This window comes from Pelodiscus sinensis, chromosome 10 (assembly GCF_052426305.1).
Source record: "Pelodiscus sinensis isolate ZL-2025 chromosome 10, ASM5242630v1, whole genome shotgun sequence".
Classification (NCBI taxonomy): Eukaryota; Metazoa; Chordata; order Testudines; family Trionychidae; genus Pelodiscus; species Pelodiscus sinensis.
In genome coordinates, this window is record NC_143061.1 from 53554751 (window position 1) to 53571514 (window position 16764).

General features: G+C 58.2%; 1 protein-coding gene across 1 annotated transcript; it reads left to right on the forward strand.

The window, feature by feature from the left end:
• The first annotated feature begins 14364 nt into the window (after nt 1-14364).
• Nucleotides 14365-16764, forward strand: PROCR (protein C receptor). Its single transcript, XM_075937308.2, has 4 exons — nt 14365-14614; nt 15001-15243; nt 15571-15852; nt 16004-16764. The coding sequence occupies exons 1-4, from the start codon at nt 14491-14493 to the stop codon at nt 16114-16116; spliced, it is 762 nt and encodes a 253-aa protein (XP_075793423.1). The 5' UTR covers nt 14365-14490; the 3' UTR covers nt 16117-16764.

Sequence of the window (16764 nt, forward strand, 5' to 3'; positions counted from 1 at the left end):
CCCCCCCCACCCCGCCTGCTGACGTCACCCGCCCCCGCCTGCAGCCCCCCACCCCCCTGCCCACCTCCCCCCCCCACCCCGCCTGCTGACGTCACCCGCCCCCCACCTGCCCTCTGCTGAGGCAAGCCTATGTCTCTGCAGGACGTGTCCCTGGGGGGGGGGGGGGGCTCCCTGTGCCCAAGTCCCATTGACTCGTCCCCTGGGTATCCAGCCCCTCCCTGCCCCAAAGTGCAAAGTGCCCCCATGTACCAGCCTATCTTAAACCCCCAGCGCCCACCCAGCCCGGCTCTTGGTCTATGGTACCAGAGAAGGGAGATTCAGCTAGAAACAACCCATGGAAACAACTGGGACTATAACTAGTGCTGGCAATTAATTGCAATTCATTAACTGGTTAAAAAGTGAATTGTCATTAACCACCGTTTTAACTGCACTTTAAACAACAGAATACCAATTGAAATCCATAGTTTAGATCTTTTTCTGCATGATATACTGGTTTCAGTTACAAAACAGAATACAAAGTGCACAGCGCTCACTTTATATTATAGTTAATACAAATAATTGCTCTGTTAAAATGAGAAAAGAAACCTTATTTTTCAGTTTATCTCATAGAAGTACTATAAGGCAATCTCTTTGTCATGGAAGTGCAATTTACAAATGTAGGGGCTTTTTTGTTACACAACTGCACTCAAAATAAAAGAACAATGTAACACTTTAGCGCTTTCAAGTCCACTCAGTCCTACTTCTTGATCAGCCAACCGCTAAGACAAAAAAGTTGTGGGAGATAACGCCTCCCATTTCTTGTTTACCGTGTCATCTAAAAGCAAGGTATTTACGTGCCGGACATGCTAAACATTTATATGCCCCTTCGTGCTTTGGCCACCATTCCAGATAACAGGAGTTCATGCTGATGATGTTCATTAAAAAATTGCGTGAATTAAATTTGTGAGTGGCCTCCTTCTTGGGGAGAGACGTGTATGTCTCCTGTTCTGTTTTACCCACATGTTGCTATATATTTCATATTATAACAGTCTTGGATGGTGACCCAGCACCTGTTCATTTTAAGAATACTTTAACTGCCGATTTGACAAAATGCAAAGGTACCGATATGAGATTTCTAGAGATAGCTACTACACTTGACCAAGGTTTAAGAATCTGAAATGCCTTCCAAAATGCAAGTGGGAGGAGGTGTGGAGTATGCTGTCAGAAGTCTTAAAAAAACAACATGCCGGTAGGGAAACTACAGAATCCCAATCACACCCGCCCCCTCAAAACATCAGCCTTTTGTAGGTGGCATCTGATCGTAATCGAGCAGAACCTATCAAGCAGCCTGGACACGTCCTCCGGTTTGGTGGTTGAAGCCTAAATGAGCATATTTACAGGTGACCCTGGAACCAAGAAGTGGACGGGTTTTTTTGCACATAATCCCACACTTACATGTTCCGCTGTCATGCTAAAGAGACTGCAGTATAGTACTTGCATGAGGTGACTGGAAAAATACTTTTATTTTTTATAGTGCAAATATTTTTAATAAAGAAATATAAAGCGAGTACTGTGCAGTCGGTGTTGTAACTGAAATCGGTGTATTTGAAAATGTCGAAAATATCCACAAGTATTTACATGACTGGCATTCTATTGTTCAGCAGCATCATTCATCTCACAATTCATTTTGCGATTAAATAATGTGATTGTGATTCTTTTCATCGCATGATGAAGGGTGATTTGAATTGTTTGACAGTCCTATTGATAATATAAAACAGCATCCTAGAGCAAGCATGAGGGCCCACATTTATGGACAGTTCCCTTTTCTAGCTAGTGCAATAGGGTCCCCCCCCCACTCCTACGCCCCCCCAAAAGTTCAGCTTGTTGCAAAGGTGACTGGCATCCTATGAACCCAAGCAAACAGCTCAGAACGCCTTGCTCAGGCTTAGAAACGCTTGCCCCTCGGATTTCAAGCAGAGCAGGAATAAAATTTCTTCTGCTCAGTCTTTTTTATCCCTTGGCCCAGAGTTCAGACGGACAGAAGACGGGCCAGAGCCCGCCTCCTCTTCATGCAAGAGGGACAGGCAATTGACAGCCTTTCTTCTTCCACGCTGCACAATGGCTCGTTTGATGTCAATGAACTCTCTTGTCTGCGGGCCCAGCACTCTGCACTAATTAATGCTGCTTTGCTGTTGGTGGGGAGAGTGGGGGGTGGGAGTTACGCACTTACCGAGCGAACCTTCGCTATTGCTCCCCATGGGGTTCAGATCGGTGAGACTACTCCACGCAGCGTCCCCAAAAAACCTGTTCGTAAGATCTAACTGCTAATCATGTCCTTGTGGACTCAGCCTCTAGTTTCACAATGTGAACACGCTGGTTTCCGGCTAGCAAACTGGTGGCGATCGAGGGAGGTCCTGGGTGACCGGGAAAAGGCAAACGTGGTGCCCCTCTTTAGAAAAGGGAAGAAGGAGAATCCAGGGAACTACAGAGCAATGAACCTCACCGCAGTCCCTGGAAAAATCCTGGAGCAGACCCTTGAGGAAGGTGATCAGGAAACAGCCAACATGGATTCACCAAGGACAAGTCCTGCCTGACCAACCCGATTGCCTTCTATGACGGGGTACCTGGCCCTGGGGCTATGGGGAAAGCGGTGGGTGTGATATACCTTGACTTTAGCAAAGCTTTGGATCTGGTCTCCCGCAGTATTGTTGCCAGCAAGGTAGAGAAGTGTGGCTTGGATGAAAGGACCGCAAGGTGGCTAGACAGCTGGCTAGATCGCGGGGCTCGACCAGCTGTGATCAACGGCTTGATGTCTAGTTGGCAGCAGGAATCAAGTGGATTGCTCCAGGGGTTGGTCCTGGGACTGGTTTTGTTCAACACCTTTATGAAGGATCGGGACGAGGGGATGGATTGCACCCTCAGCAAGTTTGCGGATGACACTAAGCTGGGGGAGAGGTAGATACATCGGAGGGCAGGGATAGGGTCCAGAGTGACCTGGACACATTGGAGGATTAGGCCACAAGAAATCTGACGAGGTTCAACAAGGACAAGTGCAGAGTCCTGCCCTTGGGATAAAGAATCCCAAATACTGTTACAGGCTGGGGACCGAATGGCTAAGCAGCAGTTCTGCAGAAAAGGACCTGGGGGTTACAGTGGATGAGAAGCTGGAGATGAGTCAACAGGGCGCCCTTGTAGCCTTGAAGGCTAACGGCATATCGGGCTGCATGAGCAGGAGCATTGTCCGCAGATCCAGGGAAGTGATGATTCCCCTTTATTCGGCTTTGGTGAGGCCACATCTGAGTGTTGTGTCCAGGTCTGGGCCCCCCACTACAGAAAGGATGTGGACGCATTGGAGAGAGTCCAGCGGAGGGCAACCAAAATGCTGAGGGGGCTGGAGCGCATGACCCATGAGGAGAGGCCGAGGGATTTGGGTTTGTTTGGTCCGCAGAAGAGAAGAGTGAGGGGGGATTTGGTAGCAGCCTTCAATTACCCAAAAGGGGCAGAACGAGGAGCAATGGGCTCAAGTTGCAGTGGGGGAGGTCTAGGTTGGAGATTAGGACAAACGATTTCCCTAGGAGGGTGGGGAAGCGCTGGGCTGGGTTCCCTAGGGAGCTGGTGGAATCTCCATCTCTGGAAATTTTAAAGTCCCGGCTTGACAAGCCCCGGCTGGGATGATGAGTAGGGGGCTGGCGCTGCCTTGGGCAGGGGGTTGAATTCAGCAGTCTCCTGAGGTCTCTTCAAACCCTCTGATGGCTCATTTGTCAGCGCTCCGGGAGGCCTAGGAGCCTGGGCATGAACTGGCCCGGCCTGCCAGCACATTCTGGCAGCAGTGCTGGACTCAAAATCTTAATCACTTGCCAAATTAATTGGAGCAACTCATCTGTGTTCCAGGGCACCAGCTCTCTGCGGAGGGGATGGTCCGCGCTGAGTGTCACAGCTCACCCCTCCGCCCCTTCCTGCCCCCAGGTGTCTGCCTCTGTGGCCTACCTGGCTGAGAGTGGAGTTTGGCACGTCTCCCATTGGCTGCCGGGGACCCCAGTGCATCGCCTCTGCAGGATGGTTGACTTGCCACTCGTGGCTGCGTGTGGCAGAGCCGCTCTCTCTACTCTACCGCCCCCTGCTGGCCGCTCCCATGCTATGTTGGCCCACCTCGCACGACTCAGCCCCCCAGCCAAGTCACGGTTTAGTGCAGTGGTTCCCAAACGGTTCAGCATCACGCCTCCCTTTTTGATTTTTGAAAAACCCTCACACACACCCCAAAAAAATTGCAGGGAACTGACCGGGGTAGCAAAACTTGATGGGTGGGAGGGGGAAGGATGAGTCCCCTCACACCCCCCCTAGAATTTCTTCATGCCCCCCAGTTTGGGAACCCATAGTTTAGTGCCTCCCCTTCCAGGGTCACAGGGTCCAACAATCTGCGATCTTCAGCCCCCGCTCTGGGCCCTGTGTCTTTGCACCCTCTTGGGGCAGGGCTTTCAAATATCTCGATCCCTTATATTGGGGGCTTCACTCCACCTTCCCAGAGGCTGGGAGGGGAACCCAGGCCGTCCCTCCACCCCAGGGTCCAGGCCAGGGACCCGAGGACAAGCAGCCAAGCTCTGCCCCATCAGCCGCCTTGCTGCTGCTTTCCTGGGCTCCCTCCTATCATTGGCCTTTCCTCGGGCCTCTCCCCTGCCTCTTTCTGGGCTCGTGGTGATGCAGAACATGGGCCGGGTTCCTCCCCAGACTAGGTCTGCTCCCTGGGCGTGGCTCAGGGGCACCCCCAGCAGTGTGCTCCCATCTGTGAGGTGCAGGGACCTTCCCTCCTTCCCCGGGCGAGCGTTGCCAACTGTCCGATCCCAGAAACCCAAACACCCTTGCCCAGCCCAAGCCCTTCCCCAAGATCCCTCCATCCCCCTTCCTCCATCGCCGGCTCTCCCCCGCCCTCAGTCACCCCTCCCACTGGGCTGGAGGTGTGGGCTCTGAGGTGGGGCTGGAAACAAGGAATTCAGGTGTTGGGGGGGGGGGCTCTGGGCTGGGGGTTGGGGCATGGGAGGGGGTGAGGTCTGCGGAGTCCAACTTACCTCAGGCGGCTCCCAAGAAACACCGACGTGTCCCTCTGGCTCTGCTCCTAGGCAGCTCCCAGCTAACGGAGGGGGAGCGCATGGAGCCCCCCCAGCAGCCTAGAAGCTGGAGAAACATGCTGGCCGCTTCCTGGGAGCCACGTAGAGCGGGGCAGGGATCCCGACAGCCCCACCGATTGGACTTTTAATGGTCCTGTCAACGGTGCTGGCCAAGGCTGCCAGGGTCTTAGGAGTTCTGGTCGAAAACCGGATGCCTGGCAACCCTACCCCAGGCTTCCTGCTCCCTACCCAGCCGTCCCCTCCCTACGAGCGGGAGAGTGGCGTCGAGTCACTTCCTCTCTCCCCGCAGCCTCAGCATCTTCTTGGGTCTGAGGCACAGTCAGTGGCTCACGTCCTGCGTCGGCGCCTGCCTGGACTCCCTAGACCGGCGATGACTTCCGGCCCTTCTCCTTCTCTGGTCTTTTTACAGCGCTGAAGAATAGCTTTTGGAACTGGGTCCATTTGCCTTGTACTGTAAAACCTGCCGTAGCGACCGCCTCTGAAGGCAGACCCCCCTGTCAGGAGTAACTTGGTCATGGAATTTTCCTCCTAAGATTTGACTCTGAAGAGCAACCCCCTCTCATCTGTGACCCGGGACCATCATTTCTTCCTCTCTTTGGAGCTGTGTGTCCAGCCAGCAGCTGCTGATCTCTGCTCTGCCTTCCGAGCTGGGTGGCTGGAAAGCAGCAGCTGCTGGCTGGGTGCCCAGCTCTAAGACAGCCACCCTTACGTCTCCGCTGCTGTGGGCTGCGGCGCTGCCTTCAGAACAGGGCACCTAGGCAGCCACTGCCGCTCTCTGGCCAGCCTGCTCTGAAGGCAGCAAACCTTTGAAGAGAGCCCCTCTTACAAGCAGCCATTTTTGTTAATGCCGACGAGTGGCAGGTTTGAATGTACTCCGGACAGGTGCTTCGAAGAACATTGCATTACTCTACGGCTTCGGCATTTGCCATATAACTATCTCCGGTCACTGGGCAGGCTTTATAATTCTCTACGATATGAGCTGTTATTTCCTCAACCGTCCATGTTTTGAAAGCTGCGTTTAAACAAAGACATTAATTACCTTACCCACTACAAAGATAGCTTCCCCAACGATCACCTCTAACATCATCAGCTCACAGACATTAACCTCCCCCCCATCCCCCTTCTGTTCTGAAATTTGATTTGTCCTTTTCATGTGTGTTCATTTTTTTTTATTGTATCCTTTGGTATATATGGTCATGCCAATTTTCTTCCACTATTTCATCTGAGGAAGTGGGTCTGGCCCATGAAAGCTCATCATCTAATAAACATAGAAACTGTCATTCATGCTTAAATTCAACACTTTACGCCTGAGTCTGAATAAAGAATCTAATTATCTTACCCATTACAAAGATAGCTTCCCCAATTATCACCTCTAACATCATTAGCTCACAGACATTAACCTCCCCCCCATCCTCCTTCTGTTCTGAAATTTGATTTCTCCTTTTCATATGTGTTCATTTTTTTAAATTGTATCCTTTGGTATATATGGTTGTGACAATTTTCTTCCACTATTTGATCTGAGGAAGTGGGTCTGGCCCACGAAAACTCATCGTCTAATAAACCATCTTGTTAGTCTTTCAAGTGCTACATAGTCCTGTTCTTTACCTTGGTTAATTAGCACTAGATGATTATTAAATTCACAATGACTGTTAACAGAGTCACTTCCCTCTTCCTCTCCGGGCCTTGGATCATGTCCATATTTTCCACCCTTGGGCGTACTTCACAGAGCGTTCCCCCCTGCACCTCACATGCCCACATTCTTGCCATATCTTCCTTCGCTCGGTTCTGATTAAGGCTTCTGATTCCAGTTTGCTTGCGGGCATCGCTAGGTCAGCTTGTGCGTGCGGAATGGCATTCTTGTGTGTTGCCAGCTATCTCTCCGTGCTCTGAGATCTGGGCTATTACTCGGGTTACATGCCAGCCAGCGGCGCTAATTCAGCTGTTAGCCGTAACATTTCATTCCTGCTGTCAGACTCATCCTTGCGCGGTGCCTGCCGCCCTGATAAGGAATTGGGCAGGACGGCCAAAGCAGCTGGCTGCATCCCAGTTAGGGCCAGCAACATCCCTGTCAGTTCAGCTGTACAGACGGGAGATGAAATCAGTGAGTGCCTGATTGTGGGAACACAGACAGCTGAGCCCCGAGTCGGGGCACTGGGCTGGGGGGCCATGGGCCCACCACTCTGAAAAGGGGAGGGTTGTGCCAGCCGATTTTTACAGGCCGTAAGGGCAAACAATGGGGAGGAGTGGGAGGGAGCCTCAGGAGGAAGGGATAGTGCAAGGAGGATCCTTAAGGGAAGGAGCAGAGTGAAGTTGGGCTGAGGGAGATGGGGCGAGGCAGGGGCTTGGGGAGAAGGCGAGGCAGGGGTGGGGGGAGAAGGCGAGGCAGGGGTGGGGGGAGAAGGCGAGGCAGGGGCTTGGGGAGAAGGCGAGGCAGGGGTGGGGGGAGAAGGCGAGGCAGGGGCTTGGGGAGAAGGCGAGGCAGGGGTGGGGGGAGAAGGCGAGGCAGGGGCTTGGGGAGAAGGCGAGGCAGGGGTGGGGGGAGAAGGCGAGGCAGGGGCTGGGGGAGAAGGCGAGGCAGGGGTTAGGGGAGACAGGGCGAGGAAGGGGCTTGGGGGAGACGGGGTGAGGCAGGGGCTGGGGGAGAAGGCGAGGCAGGGGTTAGGGGAGACAGGGCGAGGAAGGGGCTTGGGGGAGACGGGGTGAGGCAGGGGTGGGGGGAGAAGGCGAGGCAGGGGCTGGGGGAGAAGGTGAGGCAGGGGTTAGGGGAGACAGGGCGAGGAAGGGGCTTGCGGAGAAGGGGTGAGGCAGGGGCTCGGGGTTAAGGCAGGGGCTCGGGGAGAAGGGGCGGTGGCTGGGGGGAAGGGGTGGCTTGGTGGCAGGGTGGCAGGGATGGGGCAGCGTGGGGGGGGTCATGGTTCAGCTGCCCACGTTCCCCGCTTTAGGAAGCTTTCACCGCTCTGCCTCCAGCACCCATATGGCAGGAGCACCCCGCGTACGGCTGCGATGTTCCTGTTTTAACGCCCATCGTTTGCTTCCACGTCCCTTGGCTGTCTGCGGGGCCGGGCACGGGGGCTCCAGCTACAATATTTTCCTGCTGCTCTAGATTTTGGCTTCTTTTCATTGAGATTTGCCCGCTCCCTCCCCCTCCTCGCCTGAGCAACATGGCACTGAAGCCCCGTCCATGGGTGTGCCCTGCCTCCGGGCCCTCCTGCTCCCTGGACCGCTGGCCAGTGACAGCGCCTCTGGCACGCACGGGGGCATCCGAGTTGTTCCCTTCGCCGACCTAAGGCCCAATGAGAGCTCTAGGTGCGCCGTGCCGTGCAGCATTGGCTGCCTTCTCCTATCAGCTCCCCGGCCGGCGCCTTCCTCGGGTTGCTAACCAGCTAACCATGCAAACCCAAATACCCCCCCCCCCCAGCCTTCCCGGAGGGCCTCCGCCTGCCTCATCGCTCCCCGAGGCCCTGCTCTGCTCTGCTCCCTCTAAGCCCCTGCTTCTCTTCCATGCTCTGCCCCCACCCTCACGCACTTTCACCCGCCTTGGGTAGGGGGCTGCAGTGTGGCAGGGGGCACTGGGGTTGGGGTACATCGGGGGTGCAGGGAGCAGGTTCTGGGAGGGGGCTCAGGGCTGGAGTTGGGGTGTGGGAGGGGATGCGGGGTGCAGGCACTGGAAGGGAGTCTGGGTGTGGGAGGGGGTTCAGGGTGGGGGCAGGGGATTGGCTGAGGTGTGCAGGCCCCAGCTGGGTGCTGCTTCCCTGGGGTGGCTCTCAGCTGCTGGTGCAGTGGGGCTAAGGCAAGCGGCCTGCCTGCCCTGGCCCTGTGCTGCTTCTGGAAGCGGTTGGCACGTCCCTGAGGCTGCGAGGGAAGGGGGGTACCCGGCTCCGTCCACTGCCCCTGCGGCTCCCAATGGCAGTGAGTCAGCACTCACTTTGGGGGCGGTCTGTGGAGACCCTCCCCCCCATCTCTCAGGGGACACAGGGATGTGCCAACCACTTCGAGAGCCTGCTGTGCTCCCGGACTTTTCGGGGCCCAAAGTCTCCGGGAGTGATTGGGCAACAAAACGGCGAATGAAATTTAACGTGGATAAGTGTAAAGTAATGCACATCGGGAAAAATAACCCCAACTATACGTACAGTATGATGGGGGCTAATTTGGCTACGACAAATCAGGAAAGAGATCTTGGAGTTATCGTGGACAGTTCTCTGAAAACTTCCACGCAGTGTGCAGCAGCGGTCAAAAAGGCAAATAGGATGCTAGGAATTATTAGGAAAGAGATAGAAAATAAGACCCAGAATATCTTACTGCCCCTGTATAAAACTATGGGACGCCCACATCTTGAATACTGTGTACAGATGTGGTCTCCTCACCTCAAAAAAGATATTTTGGCCTTGGAAAGGGTTCAGAAAAGGGCAACTAAAATGATTAGGGGTTTGGAACGGGTCCCATATGAGGAGAGGTTAAAGCGACCGGGACTTTTCAGTTTAGAAAAGAGGAGACTGAGGGGGGATATGATAGAGGTCTATAAAATCATGAGTGGTGTGGAGAGGGCAAATAAAGAAAAGTTATTTATTAGTTCTCATAATAGAAGAACTAGAGGACACCAGATGAAGTTAATGGGTAGCAGGTTTAAAACTAATAAAAGAAAGTTCTTCTTCACACAACGTGTTGTCAACCTGTGGAACTCCTTGCCAGAGGAGGCTGTGAAGGCTAGGACTATAACAGAGTTTAAAGAGAAGCTGGATAATTTCATGGAGGTCAGGTCCATAAAAGGCTATTAGCCAGGGGATAAAATGGTGTCCTTGGCCTCTGTTTGTCAGAGGCTGGAGAGGGATGGCAGGAGACAAATCACTTGATCATTGTCTTCGGTCCACCCTCTCTGGGGCACCTGGTGCTGGCCACTGTGGGCAGACAGGATACTGGGCTAGATGAACCTTTGGTCTGACCCAGGACGGCCGTTCTTATGTTCTTATGAGGAAGACCCCCACTCTGGGAGACTCCTGGTGGAGCCAGGACGGTTGGCAGCCCTAGTGGTTCCAGGGATACTTTTCTGTAAGTTGCATCTCTGCACTTACGGTCCCTTCAGACGAGCTCACCTAAGAATTGGTCCCTTTTTGCTGTCCTCAACAGCTGGGCATATACGTGTGTACGAGAGAGAGAGAGAGAGAGAATTTCCTCTCTTTTGAGTCATGCGGGATGAAGATCATTCCCTCCGTTTGCCACCGGAGAACGTGAAGCCCTACCCGTTCCCCCGCACTGTACCCTGCCATACGTCCCTGCTGCACGCGTCCCTCTGGCAGCCTCATCAGCCAATCACGCAAGGCCTGACTGCTCGTGTCTCCTTTGTGAGGTCGTTTACCACGATGCTAAAAGGGTGGGGCCAGCCATCCCCCCTGTAAATTCAATTGGTCCCAGAGCGGCGGGTGGAAAAGACTTTCCCCGCCTGACCGTGCACAACGCTCTTGCCTCCGCAGTCCCTTCGCCACCTGCACGTTCTTTGTACAAAGCCCACGTGTCGGCACGATTCTTATTCATGCAGCGTGTTGTCACGGCGCCCGTGTTACCACCGATCCCTCTATTACATCCAAGGCCAAATGGCCTTTATACGATGCTCTAAGCAGGCCCCCAACACTGAACCAATAAGCAATTTGCCACATCACAGAGGCACAAAGCATTTGATCGGCTACGTAGAAACGGGCTGAGCGCAGGACGCCTTATGCCTCGCACTGAGCCCTTCTGAGTTTAGTTTGCGGACTCTTTCCCAAACAGCAGGGGCCGCAGAAAGGGGGGTTATAACTTTGAAACGAAGACAGGCTTTGCCTTCACACTTTTTGCCTGCCGAAAAGGCGAGCGACTGGGTGGAGAGGAGCGGACGGGGGCAGGTTCTCAGGGGGGAGCGATGGCGCAGGGGATGGGGCCTCGGGGAAAAGGATGGGCCCTTGGGAAGGGCAGGACCTGGGGGAAGGGCAGTGGGAAAGTGAGGCTTGGAAGGGCGGGATGGCACAGCCGGTAGGGCCATGGGTTGGTGTGGGCAGGAGCGGCCTGAGGCCGGCTGCAGCAGCTGGCGCCCCAGGCGGAAGGCGCGATCGGCGCCCCTGCCTGCACGGCCGTCAATGGCCATGACGTAATCACGGGGCGACGTTGTCATCGGGTGCCCGGGCCAGCGGCGCCCGAGGCAACTGCCTAGTTTGCCTAGGCTCAGGGCCACCCCCGGGTGTGGGTTTCTCCTTGGCTTTTTAGGGAGCTTCTGCTGCTCCTGTCAAACAAGTGATGTCACCGTCTTTGGCTAAAAACCAGCTTGTGACAATTCACCTTTGCTGCCAGGCTGAATCCCGAGCAGATTCACAGCCCTCTTCCTGCCCACGGCTCTTCCTCCCCTCCCTCCCGCTGCCCCACAGCTTTGCCTTAGCCCCTGGGGTCAGACAGGCCTTGATTTTGGAGCCGGGGCGGGAAGGGCCCCGTGGCTCTTTTCAAGACAGAGTCCCTTTGTCTTTTTTAAAACCATCTGCAGCCACCCCCCTCGCTCAGACGCCTTTTTAGAAACCTTCCCTTTTTCATTCCTTATCCTAGGAACCAGACGCCTTCCCTGCGTCCTTCCATCTGGCTTAGAAATTGGTATTTTCTAGGTCCCTTCCTCTTGCTCGTCAGGGCCCTGCCTTACCACACAGCTATTTCCTTAACCCCACGCAAGCCTCCTCGAAATCTTTCATTTCCGCTTTCTCCTTCCCCAGGGATGCCGCTTTGGGGGATCCACAGCACGCCGCCTTCTCCAGCACGCCCTTTGGCGGCTTTCGCAGTGGCCAGGAGGGTTTTGCTCTGGGATCCTTCACTTCCCTGGCATTCGGAGCGCCTGTCATGCTCCATCGCTGCGGAACCCGCTGTGCTCCAGCGGTTTCTCGTCACGCCTGCTGCTAATCTCGCCGGCGTCACTTTCTTTTACCGAAACCTGCTGTGAGTTGGCTGGGTGCCTGAGGTCTAGGGCGTGCCTGGCCACAGGAGCCCCAGGGAGTGAATTACTTGCCCCCCCTCAGCAGTTTCAGCTGGAGCGGTGCAGCGCTTCCGGGACTGCCTCCGGAGCCGGGTGAAAGTCAGCTAGCGCCCGTTCCGAACACCAGGCTGGCTTTGTGCAGCGCCGTGCCGTGGGCCCGAAGTGACAGCGTGTGGGTCTGGGATCGCAGAGCTCGGCTGCCTGGGGTCTAGGGCGCCTCATCGCCCCCTGCTGGGGGCCCACTCATGTGGGGAAGATCCCGATTTTCCTGGCCACGCACGCCGGGAGATGCCAGGGCACAGCAGAAAAGGGCCAGCTGGTGGCGTGGCTGGTTTGACTGGTCATCGCTGCATGTGGATAGCCCAGGGTGGGGTACACCCCTTGGGAACAGAACCACGGCTGTGCGCTCTGCCCGGCGGGAGGGGCTGCGTGTGCCGGGGGCAGCAGCGGGACGTCCCAGCTGGAGAGGGACAGTCCGTGGGGAGCTGAGCAACTGGGCTGTCGGCCGGTCATTGCCTGACTCAGGCAGGGTGGGCCTGGGCTGCTCCGGAGGGCGAGTCCGGAGCCGGAGCGGGGAGCAGGCTTCTCCGTCCTGCCTGGAGGAGGTCACCCAGGGATCACTGTGCAGATCAGAGCCCCCTCGCAGGGGCCACAGCTCTTCCACAACAGGGGAAACCGAGGCACCGAGGCGCACGACTTGCCCAGAATCACACAAGGAGTCAGCAGCAGAGAGCACCCTGCCTTAACACTCCTGCCTCTGTCCATCCCCCCAGCCTGCCCCCGGCAGAACCCAGAGCCTGGCTGGCCCACCCAGACGACACCCCCAGGCGAGCCTGGCTCCCCGCCCTCCGTTCAGCCCCTACGCGCACGGCTGGCAGCTGGGGTCAACCAACACCCCTCACGGGGGGAAGGCGCTGGTGGGGGCCCACCTTGGTGCAGATGCTCAGGGCCCCCAGAGTTTGGGGTTCCGGAACACTCCCCCCACCGGGGATAAGGCCCAGCCCCACGTCTGCTGGGGGAGCAGAGGGGAGCCAGGCCTGGGCTGGCAGAGACGGGTGTCGACAGCTGTGGAAATGGGACTGGAACAGAGCTGGAATTCCACTCCCACCCTCTCCCTCCCTGCCAGCCCCGGCTCCCCCCGGCTGCCCCGTGGCATTGCCCCTGCATCCACCTCCCCGGCAATCACGGGTGGCACGAGCGAACGCACAGTCAGCGAGCTGAAGAGAGGCCGTACGACGGTTCGGGCCAGCGCCCCGGAGGGTTAGCGACTTGTTTACAACTTTGAGAGCAAGGACTGTGGGCGCGGAGGAGACAAAATGGTACAGCAGGAGGCCACGGGCCCAGATAAGGAGGATTAATGGGAGGAACCTAATCCAGGCTACGCGACTGTTTATCGCTCGTGGCGAGGCCAGCAGCATCGGGTGGTGCGAAGGGGCGGCTTCAAGATCAGTCGTGGTCACACCAGCAAAGGGGAGCATACGCCATCACCCCACCCAGGCTGCGTGCGCCAGCGGATAACACCCCCTGGCTGGCCCCGGCCAAAGGAATATAGACCACACGTTGGAGTCCATCCCGTCGGCACATTGGGGTGACGGGCGTGTGGGCCTTCCACTTCCACCACATTAATCCACATTCCCTGGGGTCTGGCCAGCCCCCGGGGGTGCATGTGTGTGTGTGTTTGGGAGAGTGTTACGATTGGACTCAGAATTAGGCTGCTAAAATGAGACTTCGACTGTTGACGACTCAATTTAAACATTGCTTTTAACCTGCCTTTTAAGGGCTAATGCCTAGATATATAGATCGCTTTTGAAACGGCTCCTGAATTACTTGCAATAAAGCTTCTTAAAGGTATAGCTGGGCTACTGCGGATCTGTTGGTCTGTGACGCAGATCAAAGGCCGTACAACTGCCTCTCTCCATCCCCCCAACCTGCCCCCGGCAGAACCCAGAGCCCTGGCTGGCCCACCCAGAGGACACCCCGCAGGCGAGCCTGGCTCCCCGCCCTCCGTTCAGCCCCTGCGCGCACGGCTGGCAGCGGGGGTCAACCAACACCCCCTCATGGGGGGAAGGCGCTAGTGGGGGCCCACCTTGGCTCGCCCACTTGGTGCAGATGCTCCGGGTCCCCAGAGTTCGGGTCTCTGGAATCCGCCCCCCGTCGGGGATAAGGCCCGGCCCCGTGTCTGCTGGGGGAGCAGAGGGGAGCCAGGGCAGAGCTGGCAGAGAAAGGGTGCCGGCAGCTGCGGAAATGAGAATGGAACAGAGCTGTAATAACAGAGCTAGAATAACACTCCCACCCTCTTCCTCCCTGCCAGCCCCGGCTCCCTCCCACAGCCCCGACTGCCCCGCAGCCCTGCCCCTGCACTTGCCTCCACGGCACTGCTTGGCTCAGGGGTACGGAGCCCCTGTCATGGCTGCACCAGGCTGCGGGACCCCCCGCGGTGCCCCGCTGGGCCCCAGCAGCGGACGCCCCCCCCGCCTGCCTGCGGGAATGCTGCTCCTGCTGCTCCTCGGCTGCTGGGGAGACGGGGCAGGTAAGCGGGGCCCCAGCACCTCCTGCCGACACCTGGCCCCTGCGGCTCCCTCGGATTCCCGGGGACTCAGGTCAGGGCTCCCCTGCAGATGCCGCGACAGCCCCTGAGACACGGGGAAGCCACAGGTCCCCGGCCGGCTTGGAGGGTTTTCCTGCACTGGGAGCCCACAGGAAAGGCCGGTGCCGGCAGGTCTGAGAGGGCTCCTGCCGGGAGAGACCAGCCGTGCTGGCACGGCCAGGCCTGGGGGGCAGCAGCCCTCACAAGGGGGGGTGGGCAGGGGGAACCGGGATGAGCAGCCAGGTGCGGGTGCCCAGAGCGGGGGGGCTGGCGGGAGTGGGGGGAGGTTGCCCCCGGCCCCCTCTGACTCCGCATGCCTGTCCTCCCAGCGCTGTCCACCTTCACCATGCTGCAGCTCGCCCGCTTCCCCGACAGCAGCGGCGCCGTGGAGTTCTGGGGGAACGCCTCCCTGGACGGCGCGCCCACCCACAGCCTGCGCGGCTTCAACGCCAGCCAGCTGCAACCGCTGGAGCCCCCGGCCCGCTGGCAGGAGAGGGCCGACAGCCTGCGGGGTTACTTACAGGCCTTCCACGGCTTCGTGCGGGTGATCGCCGGGGAGCGCAAGGTGCCGTGTGAGTGCTGGGGGGGCGCTGACAGCTGGCATGGCACGAGAGGGGCAGCAGCCAGAGCCTCTGCCGGTGGGGACTTAGATCTTGGGGTGGCCCCGAGTCAGAGATAAGGCGAGCAAAGGCAGTTAGGTTGGGGAGCTGGGGCGGGGAGGAGTGGGGGAAAGCCGATGGGCATAGGGGCCAGGATGGAGGGAAGAGGAGGGAACACGCTCGGTGCCGGGAGCAGCCAGCAATGGGGAGGGTGCTGCTGGGTGCCCCCTTCCCCCCCAGAGCAGGTTGGGATACTCGCCTCGCCCATGCCAGCCTGACCCCTCGGGCTCTGCCCCCCAGACCCCCTGCACCTGCGTTGCCTGCTGGGCTGCCAGCTCGCCCCGGACGGCACGGCCCGCAGCTTCTACGAAGTGGCCCTCAACGGAGACGACTTGCTGAGCTTCCAGGTGGCCAATGCCAGCTGGGCACTGGCCCGGCCCAAGGAGGGGGACGCGCTGGCCACGTTCGTCCAGGCCCAGGTGAACCGGTACCCAGAGACCACCTCCGGGCTGCAGGCCTTCCTGGAGACCACCTGCGTGGAGTTCCTGAGGCGGCACAGCAAGATGGAGGGAGCCAGGCCTGGTACGCGAGGGGGTTCCGGGAGCGGGCCAGGGGCCAGGCCTGCAGCCTAGGAGGGGCTACGGCTGCCCTCGCTGGCCCCACGGTACAACCCCTCCCCGGCCGTGGGATGGAGCCCGGCCCTGGCTGAGCCTGCGCCTCTTGTGTCTTGCAGCCGGACAGCACGGGCGCTCGCACACACCTCTAGCGCTGGGCCTCACCTTCGGGGCCTTCGCCCTGGCAGCCGTGGCCGTGGGAGTCTTCCTCTGCACAGGACGGCAGAGATAGCGGCGGCCGCCCCAGCCGGCGCAGCGTGTGCGTGGGGGGACATTTCTGCTGTTGCTGCTTCCCGGTGAGGGAGGGGAACGCTGCTCGCTCCCCCCCCCCCGATCCGGTGTGGATCGCCGGCCAGCCTTGGGGTGGGGTGCGGGGCTGGAGCCGCAGCCGGGACCGTCGCAGGATCTGCAGTGAGGGCTGGTACATCCATGCGGGTTTCTGGCGTGTTGGGGGGGGGGGCGCAGCTGGAACTCCAGCCAGCCCCTCCCTTTTTGGCGGGGTGTGTGTGTGGGGGGGAGCCCTGCCTGACTCCTTGGCAAGGCCCCACAGCTGCTCCCAGCACGTGGCCACTGGCTGGGCAAGGGGGCAGGTGGGGGCCGGGTGGCCTGAGCCTTGGCGCTCAGCTGGGCAAGGATGGTTCTCTGTTCGCCTGAATCTGGGGAGGCGCAGCCCGAGGAGAGCCCGTCCGCCCCGGCTACCCAGCCAGTGGCTCAGCCAGAGGGGGGGGGGGGGGGGGCGTTGGTAGGAAGCACCGGGAGGCCTGGCCCCACACAGCCCTGCAGATCATCTCCCGAGGGCCCAGAGCCCTTGGCCCCCAAAGCACAAGCCGGCTTAGCGCCCACGGGCTCTAGCGCGCTAATAAACGCTGCCTGTGTTTGA

Bases quoted from the DNA above. Each gene is read 5' to 3' on its own strand.
- PROCR (XM_075937308.2), top strand. From the start codon at position 14,491: ATGGCTGCACCAGGCTGCGGGACCCCCCGCGGTGCCCCGCTGGGCCCC. The intron at 15,244-15,570 runs GTGAGTGCTGGG...TCTGCCCCCCAG, and splicing joins CGGGGAGCGCAAGGTGCCGT to ACCCCCTGCACCTGCGTTGC. The intron at 15,853-16,003 runs GTACGCGAGGGG...TGTGTCTTGCAG, and splicing joins GATGGAGGGAGCCAGGCCTG to CCGGACAGCACGGGCGCTCG.